This window comes from Polypterus senegalus, chromosome 1, assembly GCF_016835505.1.
Source record: "Polypterus senegalus isolate Bchr_013 chromosome 1, ASM1683550v1, whole genome shotgun sequence".
Taxonomy (NCBI): domain Eukaryota; kingdom Metazoa; phylum Chordata; class Cladistia; order Polypteriformes; family Polypteridae; genus Polypterus; species Polypterus senegalus.
Genome location: NC_053154.1, coordinates 315,847,229 through 315,859,964, shown reverse-complemented (window position 1 = coordinate 315,859,964; position 12,736 = coordinate 315,847,229). Strand labels below are relative to the sequence as shown.

The following is a 12,736-nucleotide window of genomic DNA, read 5'->3' as shown; positions in this document are numbered from 1 at the left end:
TGCAAGACAGCTGGAGCCTATCCCAGCATGCATCAGGCACAAGGCAGGAACAACAACCCACCAAAAGGTAAACACACATCAGGGGCCATAGCTTTACCTGTCCACCTATTATATTATATTATATTATATTATATTATATTATATTATATTATATTATATTATATTATATTATATTATATTATATTATACATCCATTCATCTACTAAACCTGGTCATCCAGAGCAGAACAATGAGGTAGCTTGTGCCTGTCACAGTAACCATTAGGCAAAACACAGGAACAATTTTCTGGACAGGGTGAACACTCACACACACACACACATACACACACATCAGGAGGCAATTTAGCAACACCAATTAACCTGTTATATCATCCATTCCATCCATCCATCTTCTAATCCCACTTATCCAGAGCAGGGCCGTGAAGCAGCTGGTGCCTTTCCTAGCAAGCATCAGGCACAAGTTCGGAACAATCTGTGGAGAGGGCACCAGCACACCACGAGGTAAAGACACACACATCAGGGGTCAATGTAGCACTGCCAGCTCACCCTGTATTATATTATCCATCTATCTATCCATCCTCTACTTATCCAGGGTGGGTTCACAGTGCAGCTGGTGCCTTACCCAGCAAGTATTGGGAGCAAGGCAGGAACAATCCTTGGGCAGGGTGAACACACACACACAAGGGGACAATTTAGCTTTGCCAATCCAAATATTATATTATATTATCCATTTCTTCATCCATCTTCTAAACCCACTTATCCAGAGCAGGGCCGAAAGGCAAGAACGATCCCTGGACAGAGTGTGCCAGCTCACCACAGGGTGAAGGCACAAACACATCAGGGGCTAACCTAGATAATATTACAGGTGGACTGGCAATGCCATCTATCCATCCATCATCTTAACACACTTATCCAGGGCAGAGCGACGGTGCAGATGGTGCCTTTCCCAGTAAGCATTGGGCTCCCGGTAGGAAAAATCCCAGGGCAGGGTAAACACAGACACACATCAGGAGGCAATTTATTACTGCCAGTCCACTTATGATCAATTTATCCATCCATCTTAACACACTTATTTAATGTCACAGTGCAGCTGGAGCCTTCAACAGCAAGCATTGAGTGCAAGGCAGGAGGAACAACTGGAAAGGGAACCAATCCGTCATAGTGGGAACACACACACACACACACACACAGGTCCAATTTAGCATGGCCAGTTCACCTATTATCTTACCCATCTATTCATCCATCTCCTTAACCCGCTTATCCATGGCAGGTTCACAGTGCAGCTCGAGCCTACCCCAGTAATCATAGGGAGTAAGGCAGGAAACAACAGCTGGACACTCGGCCAAACCACCTCAGAGTGAACACACAAACACTCACACACACAAAATCAGGGCCAATTTCGAATTGCCAATGCACCTATTAAATTATTCACCCATCTTCTAAACCCATTTATTCAGACCAGGGTCGTGGTGCAGCCAGAGCCTTAACCTAAAATCATAGGATTCAAGGTGACAATAATCCCTGGACAAGGTGCCAGCCTAATGGAAAGTGAACACACACACACACACACACATAATCAGGGCCAATTTAGAATTGCTAATCCCTCCATTATTGATCCATCCATTGTCTTAACCCACTTATCCAAGGCAGGGTCACAGTGAAGCTGGAGCCTTTCCCAGCAGGCATTGGATGCAAGGCAGGAGCACCATGTGGATGGGGGACCAGGGTGAACACACACACACATTACTAATCCATTGTTCTTATACAAAGACACAGCAGGTAGTGATGCCACCTCTCATGGTTCAATTTTAATAACCCACCCCTGGTCATTGTCCCAGCAGAGTGCACATGACTTCCCTGTGCTTGCACTGGTCTCTCCCATCTCCATATATACATTAATCAGGTTGATTGGCTTCTCTGAATTGGCTCTGTGTGTGTGTGTGTGTGTGTGTGTGAATGAGTGGACTGGGCCCTGTGATGGTCTGCTGCTGCACTCCAGATGCGTTTCCTTGCTTTGTGTCCTGTGCAGCGTGCTACTACACTCAGTTAAGCAGGTTTAAGGATTGTATTGTAAAACATAAAGTTTGGAATCACTCAGAAATCAAACTTCACACATCCTGGTTAGTTTCAGTTTGCCCCCTTCTCTCAAGACTAACAGCAGCCGTACCACCTGCTCCTCAGAAGAGGTCAACCACCTGCGGCTAAGCCTGTTCAGGCCTGGCCAGTACAGTACTTAGATGGCAGGTCAACCAGGAAAAGCTTGGGTTGCTTTTGCAAGAGGTGCTGGTGAAGCCAGCAGGGGGCGCTTACCCTGTGGTCTGAATGTGGATCCCAATGTCCCAGTGCAGTGACAGGGGGGATATTGTACAGTAAAAATGGCATCATTACTTGGATGAGACTCAAAACCGAGGTCCTGACTCTCTGTGGTCATTGAAGATCCCTGGGCATTCTTCGTAAAGAGCAGGGTGTACCCCGCCTGGGCATTCTTCGTAAAGAGCAGGGTGTACCCCGATGTCCAGGATAAATTGCCCACCATACCTGGTCATTCTGGTCCCCTAATCATCCTTCAGTTCTCTAATTGTCTCTCTCTCTCACCTTTTCTCTACCTAACAGCTCATGTGTGTTGAGTGTACTGGCACAAAAATGGCTGCCATCGCCTCATCCTGGTGAAAGCTGCACATTGGTTGGGGTTGAAGTGACTCCACATTCACTATGAAAAGCGCTATATGAATGTAAAGAATTCTTATTTGTATAAAATATGCTTTGTATGACTCTGGTGGGCTGGCACCTTGCCCAGGGTTTGTTTCCTGCCTTGCACCCTGTGTCGGCCGGGATTGGCTCCAGCAGACCCCCATGACCCTGTAGTTAGGATATAGAGGGTTGGATAATGGATGGATGCTTTGTATGAAATATGTTTTAGAGGGGACTGGGCGGTCTCATGGTCTGGAATCCCTACAGATTTTATTTTTTTTTTCTCCAGCCTCTGCAGTTTTTTTTTTTGTTCTGTTCACCCTGGCCATCGGACCTTACTTATTCTATGTTAATTAATGTTGACTTATGTTTATTTTTTATTGCGTCTTCTATTTTTTTATTCTTCATTTTGTAAAGCACTTGGAGCTACATTTTTTTTTTGTATGAAAATGTGCTATATAAATAAATGTTGTTGTTGTTGTTGTTATTATTTAGCAGATTTCAAAGATTGTATGTAACATAATATGCTTCACCAAAAAAAGCCCAATCCCAGTTACCGTTAATTAGCAGCCGGTCACGTGGAATGACCTTCACTTGGCAAACCAGTGGGCTGACATGTTTCTTGAGCCAGCCTCTTCATTTTGTCCGTTTCTGAACCCAGAACTGAACTTTATGAATGCCGGTATACTTTGCAACCCAAGTGAACAGAAGATCAAGTTTCAGCGGTGTGAATGCAACCACAAAGGTTTCTCTAATAACCAGTTTGAGTTTAAAATGACTCATTGAGGATAAACGTAGGGAGATTACCATTTGGACATTGAAGGAATGGCTGCTGAAAATGGGCCTTTGCAGTTGTATGTGAATATAGATGCCCGACCCGGCACAAAGAGAAAGGGAGGCACGCGTGAAAATAACACAAATATTTATTTTTCTTCACCTGTGGGGCGCGTCTTCCCCGTGTCAGCACAGTCCCAGAAAGCACAAATAATAATAACTCGCTATATCCTAACACATGGTCATGTGGGTCTGCTGGAGCCAATCCCGGCAAGCACAGGGCGCACGGCAGGAACAAATCCCAGGCAGGGTGCTAGCCCACCGCAAGGCACACACACACACACACCAAGCACACAATTAAGGATTGCCAATGCACCTCACCTGCATGTCTTTAGACTGTGGGAGGAAACCCACGCAGACACGGGGAGAACATGCAAGGTCCACGCAGGGAGGACCCGGGAAGTGAACCCAGGCCTCCTAACTGCAAGGCAGCAGCGCTACCCACTGCACCACCGTGCCACCCTTTGGTTTATGTAACATGCTGCTATTACAAAAGAAAATTCCAACCAGGGAGCTAGCGCCCCCTGCTGGATTCACTCTGACAGTTAGCATTGAGGGTTTTCAGCCAATAAATTATTCAGCAGTCAGTCATTATCCAACCCGCTATACCCTAACACGGGGTCAAGGGGGGTCTGCTGGAGCCAATGCCAGCCAGCACAGGGCCTGTAGTTATACAGTAGTTATATAATAACATTTAACAATAGCACAAACAATACTTTTTTTTTCTCCAATGTTAATGTTCCTTCTGAAAAACCAACCATCACCACCAGTCACCATTTTAAAATGTCAGTCAGTCATTTTCCAAGCTGCTGAATCCTAACACAGGGTCATGGAGGTTTGCTGGAGCCAATCCCAGCCAGCCAGGAACAAATCCCTGGGCAGGGCACCGGCCCACACTAGGGACAATTTGGGATCGCCAATGCACCTCACCTGCATGTCTTTGGACTGTGGAAGGAAACCCACGCAGACACGGGGAGAACATGCAAACTCCACACGGGGAGGACCCGGGAAGCGAACACCCAGGTCTCCTTACTGCGAGGCAGCAGCGCTACCACTGCGCCACCGTGCCGCCCGCAATAATAAATTATTTGAATAGAATTGTATTTTTTTTTAACAAATCTATGTACTCGTCTAAAATTCCAGGAACTTGGCAAGTGTGAAGGCAAAACGACATTAAGACAATTAAAATCAGACGCAGCGGGCGCCCTCACCAGACCTCACCTCCCCCCAGCCTAAAGTCACCAGCGTCTCATGCCAACTGATCCCCGAGAGGTGACAGCAAGTCATTAGACAAAGGCAAAGGCAGCCAGGCTCTGGCATGAGCCGCTCTCTCCAAAATCCCCCCTACCACCCCCACCATAAAAGTGACTCGCTAATCCTGCTTTGTGCGCAGAGCCGTTGATTTATTTATTAATTTTTATTATTATTATTATTTTTTTTTTGGGTTCGTGCTTGGTGACCGTGCGCGTCTTCATCACAGGTGAGAAGATTTGAGGACGATGTGACTTTGACTTAAGTCTGCCTTCACGGGCCGGACACACACACACACACACACACTTCTTTAATCACATAATCAAAATGCAGTACAGTAGAATACGGTGGGGCGGACAATTCCCAAAAGACTCCTGGCGGCTATAAATAGTAGGGCTTGTGTTCAACACGGCTAAGCAAGTTATCAGTGATGATGGGTCAATAAAACCACAAACGAGCGTATATGACACAAAATACACCTCGCCCTCTTTTTCATTACTCGGCCATGAAAAGGATCGGCCGACAATCAAATACACAGACAAAGAGAGACTGGGATGGAGCTGCCGGAGTCCGATCCCGGAGAGCCAGTTCGACACGTGAAAGCACAGAAAGAGACGAGCGCCTGTGAAGGATTTGGTCGGGGAGGACTGTCAGCTCGACTGCTTAGCTTACAGAGGCAGACAATAAACAAACAAACAAACAAACAAATAAACAAATAAATAAAATGAAGCACCGGGGTCCGAATCTTGGTCCGAGTCAGCCCAGTTAATAGAAGCGCCCAGACAGGGACATCGATACTTTATGTTTATTTTATTTTATCTTTTGCTTTGATTTTTCTCTCCATAAATAACACAGGTGGATTTCAGGAATAAACACTAAAAAATAACAGCTGGATTATGGGGACAGTTTTGTGATACTAAAACTATCTAAATGTACAAACGACGACATATAATGAAGAAACGAAACAACAAAATAATACAAAATATTTGTATAAAAACTCAAGTAAAACATATCATCTGAAGGCACTTTACCTTATGCATAACACACACATATATATATATATATATTGCTTCAGTCAAAATAGTTTAAAACAATGCCAGCGCAAAATGGAAAAAGCGAAACAGAGAAAGACGTGCGTTGTGAACAGGAAATCTGCGGAGCTGGCGTGCGGTGTCAGGGATCTTTAATGGCACCGTACGGTTCGGTTCTTCACGGGGTTGTGTGGAGCCACTGCGTGAACAAACACGGTTTTATCCTGGGAAGTCACCTTTAAGAAGTTGGTTCTTTGTGTTTTGAAAAAAAAAACAAAAACTTCCTCATAGGAAAAAAAAAAAACCTGAAATCTTTAATGTGTGGAAGGCTGACAAGAAGGACAACAAGAGATTAAGAAAACTCACACTTAGTCTGTGTGTCTGGGCGTACACTCTGAAAAAGTAAAAGGTGCCAGAGAGGTTCTTCAGGGTGATGCCATAGGGGAAACATTTTTGCTTCCTGAAAGACCCAAAAGTTCCAGAAAGAGAAATTTATTTATGTAGATCCTTAACAGGCACCATACAGTAAAGAGATGGCAACACATTTGAGAAATGTCAGTGGCTTATGATTAGAAACAACTTGCTGCATATAATAACATCGGCTAAGTTCAGTTTTCTTAGTATGTTAGCATCATGCAACTTAGCTTTACATACATTAAAGAAATCTCTTTTTTTTTTTTTCAACAATATTAGGAAGTTTTTTAAAGCACAAACAATCAACTTCATATGCAGAGGACTCTTCCCAGAATGAAATATTTCTTGGTCAAGCTATGGTGCTATGGGAGGGGACCACACAATCCAGTGAAGAACCGTAACATACCATTAAAGAATCAGGATTTGTAAGAGCAAGAGTCCTTTTAAAATCAGGACCCATTGGTAATTCACAAATCTGTTACCATCTGCTCTCAGTTATTTACTATAGTGAGCCTGTTACACATCTAAATAAATACAAAGCTTCTTTCTGGAACCTTCATGTGGATTGGCCTTTCGGGAACCAAAACTGGTTCCCCTATGGCATCGTTCTGAAGAACCTCACTGGCACCTTCATTTTTAGGAGTGTGAGTGAGAAAATGGAGGGTAAAAACAAACAGGTAAATAAAAAAATAGATATAAAAGGCACTATATGAGATAGATAGATAGATAGATAGATAGATAGATAGATAGATAGATAGATAGATAGATAGATATTAAAGACACTATATAATAGATAGATAGATAGATAGATAGATAGATAGATAGATAGATAGATAGATAGATAGATAGATATGAAAGGCACTATATAATATATAGATAGATAGACAGATAGATAGATAAATATGAAAGGCACTATATAATAGATAGATTGAAAAGGTACAATATAATTGATAGGAACCATGTATAATGTTCTGTTAACAATACTGGAAATCTGGGCTTACTGTACTTTAGTTTTATTGTTTGCATAAATAAAGAGGATGAAATGTGGGAACAGCAGTGGTGAAGAGACTGCAGAAGACTGAAACATTTGTTTGAAATGGTATGAAAGGGTACAAGGGGTTAAGGTATATTTTGAATTTTTTTTTTTTAACTATTTATCAATTTCTTTGACTATGTAAGAAAAAATAGATATTGGAAATGGTTATTTATACAATTGTTTGATGTATTTTTACTGGTGGGCTGGCGCACTGTCTGGGGTTTGTTTCCTGCCTTGCTCCCTGTGTTGGCTGGGATTGGCTCAAGCAGGCCCCAGTGACCCTGTAGTTAGGATCTAGCGGGTTGGTTAATGGATGGATGGATATTAAAGTTTGCTCATTTATAGTTTTTGATGAAGTTTTTTTTTTTTTAATAAAAAATTATATGAAAGACATATGATATATATATATATATATATATATATATATAAAAGGCACTAGATAGATAGATAGATAGATAGATAGATAGATAGATAGATAGATGAAAGGCACCATATAATAGATAGGCAGATAGATGTGTAAGGTACTATATAATAGATATTACAGGTTAAAGTAAAAAAAAATATTAATAGATTATTTATTTAGCACATCTTAAACATTGTAGCATATGATTCACAAAATAAACAGTTACCTTAAGATACAAATATTATTGTATATATACAGATAAAAACTGTTTTTATACTATATACTGTATGTATACTATAAAATCCCAATCCTAATAGAAAGATAGTGATTAATGCCATTTGTCTATGTATCTCCATATCAAATAAATAAATATATACATGCAATTGACATGAAAGGTACTATACTGTTGTGGTGGGTTGGCACCCTGCCCAGGATTGGTTCCTGCCTTGTGCCCTGTGTTGGCTGGGATTGGCCCCAGCGGACTCCCGTGACCCTGTGTTCGGATTCAGCGGGTTAGACAATGGATGGATGGATGGTACTATACTGTATATCATACACTGTAGACAGATGAATATGAAAAGCACTATATATCAGATCAATAGACAGACAGATAGGAAAGACACTATATGATAGACAGATGGACATTTACAGCCTTTTCTAGGCATCTCTCAAACGACAGAGAACGGTGTTTAAAATGTGCATTTATGGACATAAAAAACAAATTGGTCACAAGTGGCTGGGACTCAAGGGCCATTACAAAGTAGCCCAGTAGATGGGGAATAAGGGGACTCACATAAAGGGTCTCCCAGTTATGCTCGTCCCACTGTGTATTTCAATGTTTTGTTCCGTTACTCGACATTAAATGACAGAAATGCTAAGTCCCCAGTACCCCCATCACCTTTTACTCAATTACTACTGCAAACCATCCTTCCTCTCTTTCTTTGTATTGTTCCCTAAAAATATCAAAGTATATGTAAACATGCACATTACTCCCTGGATACTGTATATACACGCTGTATACCATAACATACACACAGACAAAGAATCACCACCAGCTTCGGTAATTCATTCGCTCGCTTCTCAAGACTTCTAGCAAACTAAAATACTTCCAGAAAACGCATTTTGTGACTTAGCATTATCTTTACATTTTCCAAAACGTGCCTCTAGTATTACAAGACCAGGAAGGAAGACGCTTAGAGCGCAAACGCTCCTTAAATGTCTTTATTACGGTTTTCTGTCACAAGCCTGACTAATTCTAGAGGACTTAATTGCTTGACAACCTTTTGAAAAATGACGACTTTGTTAGAAGACGACACGACTACTCCGTACGTACCGAACACTCTAGACACACATATATAAACGCCCCCATACAGAAAACCCCACTTCTGTATTTTTAGTGAAGCCCAGTTGTTTGACAAGATGTTCACTTGCAGCATTGCGTGTCGCCATGTATTGGACATGCATGTCACTTGTTTTCCGCACATCTTTTTATTATCGTTATGTTTTTTTTTTGTTTTTTTTTTTAACAAATGCATATTGAATCCAGACGTTTATTGTTTGACCTGTCCCAAATATTTACAAAAAAAGAAGAAGGTTGCCATCAATGTGATGATGACACAGCAGGTAAGGCTTTAAAACAATCCCAATCCCTTCTGTTTCTTCCCGCTCGTAATGCCATGCAGTTCCTGCATTGAGATCCTTGTGTTTGATGACTTTAAAGCACTTCACCCGCTGCTCCCGGCAGGCACGTCTGATCGCGATGATAGGGAAACAGCGGCATGTGAGGATGTTCATGCGGAGATAGATAGATAGATAGATAGATAGATAGATAGATAGATAGATAGAATTATTTGCGCAGGTGCACTGAAATGCCGGTATAACTGCGGACAGCCGCTTTTGTAGCCCCTCACTAAGCCCGTCCATTCATCCCGCACAGCTTAGTAGCGGCAGCTGCGAGTGAAGGTAACGCCTATTGAATCTTTTTTAGACACCAGATGGGCATCTCTCTCACTCACACACACACACGCTCAGTAAAGGAGAGACACCGCACTCCCTTTTCTCTGCATTTCAGGGGGTCTCTTTCTTTTTTTCTTTTAAGATCATTGCATCACCTTTTCTCACCCTCTGATGAGCCACAGCCCCCGCATATACGTAGCTACACCGCATTGTCCCCCTATTATTCGTAACATGCCCTTTTTTTAGGGGGAAGGGGGTGGTATTGGGGTTAACTCTTACTTTGTTCTGTTGCCGGGGCGACCTTATTTCTCTCTCTCTCTCTCTTTCTCTGTCTCTTTTTTTTGGTTATTTTCCCCCTGCCGCACTCCACTGATGGCGTGCACGCCGAGCTCCTTTTTTTTTTACTTTTACCGGCGGACTAGCTCGCCTGCAGCCTTTAAAAATGTAATTGCTCGTAAAGATCGTAAAGCAGCTGCACCTGCCATCACGGATAAGATGAAGCGCTTGCATTTTCGCCGTCCGTGATTCCATCCTCACAATTACACATGTGCACAGTTCATGCCATCCATATGTAAAAAAAAAAAAAAAATAAGCCGTTAGTGCTATGAACAGACCTCGTGTCAAAGGTAAGCGGCCACTTCAGCACCACACACTTCCCCTTTGCCAGTAGCCCCTCATCACAAGGCATTACGAAGCATATTTGAAGCTGCGGATCCTCATACGTGCACAAGTTTGCCAACATACAGTTAAACACACTTTCCGCAAAAGGGCACTGCCAAGCACATTTTAATGAGAAAAGCAACCCACACAACACAGCAGCATCTCCAACACTAAAAAGGAAAGATACAATTAAGAGATTATGCAAATCCAAAACACCCGGCCCGAATACCAAATTATTTCTCATGATTACAATAAGAAAGAAAAGCCAAATAGCAATCGCGAGGCTGTTTATCACTGGCAGCAGACACGCGGCGCGGTGAATTACAATAAAACGCAACTAGGATTAATCCAGAAAAAAAAAAAAAAGACGAGGAGGAGGAGACGCGCTTCCGTCAGCCCCGGCGATTCTAATGCTACCAGAGCCGGCCGGCGGTTCCGTGATGTCATGCAGTAAAAAGATGTAGAACACATCGCACCAACCTGTCTGCCCTTTTCCCAACGTTTTCTCCAGTCGATATGGTCCCACATACTGGGCATGCTGCGCTCCGCTGCCGTCTTTACCCGACGATGACATTTTGCTTTCTGTGGTGGAGCTGTACCGTGGATGATGATGATGATGATGATGAATAGTGTAATCTTTTTCCCCAAAAAAAGGAAGAAAGAAAAAAGAAAAGAAAAGAAAAAAACCCTACGTCTTTTGCAGATCCAACTGAATCCGTTTTCCACTTTCCTTTTTCCCTTGTCTTAATTCGAACTGCCGCTTCTCTCTCTCTCTCTTTCTTTTTTAATTCCCCAGCCCGGATTCCTGTTCTTGTCTCTCTCTCGTCGTATGGGCAGATTCTCTCTTCTTTCTTTACCCCCCCATCCCTCCCCCCTTTTGCAGCGGATGAACGGGAGCGCTCTAAGATCCAAAGACCATTGTGCAAAGGGAGACCTGCACGCCTATCGGAGCCGCCTGCGAACCCTGCACACTCCGCTCGCTCGCTCGCACGCACACACACATTCACACAAGCAGAGCGCCGAGCTCACACAGGAAGATCCCCGGCAGCGAAGCGCTGATTGACAAGCCTATCGACCAATGGGAGCGCACTTCGCGGAGAGCGAGCCCAGCCCCGCCCGGCACAACGCAATGCAATCCACGGCACCTCCTCGGCTCAGAGCTGCTGAGCGCAGTTGAGTGTTCGACTCGACACAATGCCGTTTAGCAAAGGCTCCATTAGAGCTCCATAAACATAGACCACCAATAGAACGACGCGGCAGCTCGGCGCCTCTCACCGTCAACCTGCTGTGGGCACAACACAACACTTTTAATATACTTGAGCACAACTTCGTGTGAATCACCGTGTCTTACCTGTACTTCTTAGCTTGGAGCGACACTGCACAACAAGGTCGAGCGCATTCCAGTCAGAACCTTTCGCAAAGCACCACATCTTCTTTTAGATGGAGTTACATCTTACTTCAATTTAGATAAATCGTTTACATTTGTTTTTATCACTGTTATTCTTTAATATTCTTCTTCTTCTTTCGGCTGCTCCCTTTAGGGGTCGCCACAGCGGATCATCTTCTTCCATATCTTTCTGTCCTCTGCATCTTGTTCTGTTACACCCATCACCTGCATGTCCTCTCTCATCACACCCATAAACCTTCACTTAGGCCTTCCTCTTCCGCTCTTCCCTGGCAGCTCCATCCTTAACATCCTTCTCCCAATATACCCAGCATATCTCCTCTGCACAATCTCGCCTCTCTGACTTTGTCTCCCAACCGTCCAACTTGAGCTGACACTCTAATGTCCTCAATTTCTAACCCTGTCCATCCTCGTCACACCCAATGCAAATCTTAGCATCTTTAACTCTGCCACCTCCAGCTCTGTCTCCTGCTTTCTGGTCAGTGCCACCGTCTCCAACCCATATAACATAGCTGGTCTCACTACCGTCCTGTAGACCTTTCCTTTCACTCTTGCTGATACCCATCTATTATTACCCAATCATATGTCTTTTTCTTTTCTTGTAACTTTCTCTTTGACGTCTTGTAAAGCGCTTTGAGCTACATTGTTGTATGAATATCTTCTTCTGCTTTCGGCTGCTCCCGTTAGGGGTTGCCACAGCAGATAATCTTTTTCCATATCTTTCTGTCCTCTGCATCTTGCTCTGTCACACCAATCATCTGCATTTCTCTCACCACATCCATAAACCTCCTCTTAGGCCTTCCTCTTTTCCTCTTCCCTGGCAGCTCCATCCTTAACATCCTTCTCCCAATATACCCCTCATCTCTCCTCTGCACATGTCCAAACCAATGCAATCTCACCTCTCTGACTTTGTCTCCCAACTGTCCAACTTGAGCTGGCCCTCTAATGTCCTCATTTCTAATCCTGCCCATCCTCATCACACCCAATGCAAATCTTAGCATCTTTAACTCTGCCACCTCCAGTTCAGTCTCCTGCTGTCTCCTGTGCCACCATCAC

General features: G+C 43.4%; 1 protein-coding gene across 19 annotated transcripts in view; it reads right to left on the bottom strand.

Annotated features, from left to right (window-relative positions):
• Window positions 1-11,298, bottom strand: part of brsk2b (BR serine/threonine kinase 2b) — an 899,053-nt gene extending 887,755 nt beyond the window's left edge. For 11 of the 19 annotated variants that reach the window (XM_039736387.1, XM_039736429.1, XM_039736422.1 and 8 more), the window contains exon 1: window positions 10,756-11,298. In XM_039736387.1, coding sequence (XP_039592321.1) covers window positions 10,756-10,849 — 94 coding nt within the window. In that variant the 5' untranslated portion in view covers window positions 10,850-11,298. The remainder of the gene's footprint in view (window positions 1-10,755) is intronic. The other 8 variants (XM_039736485.1, XM_039736494.1, XM_039736503.1 and 5 more) reach the window with 2 other exon arrangements.
• Between the last annotated feature and the right edge of the window lie 1,438 nt (window positions 11,299-12,736).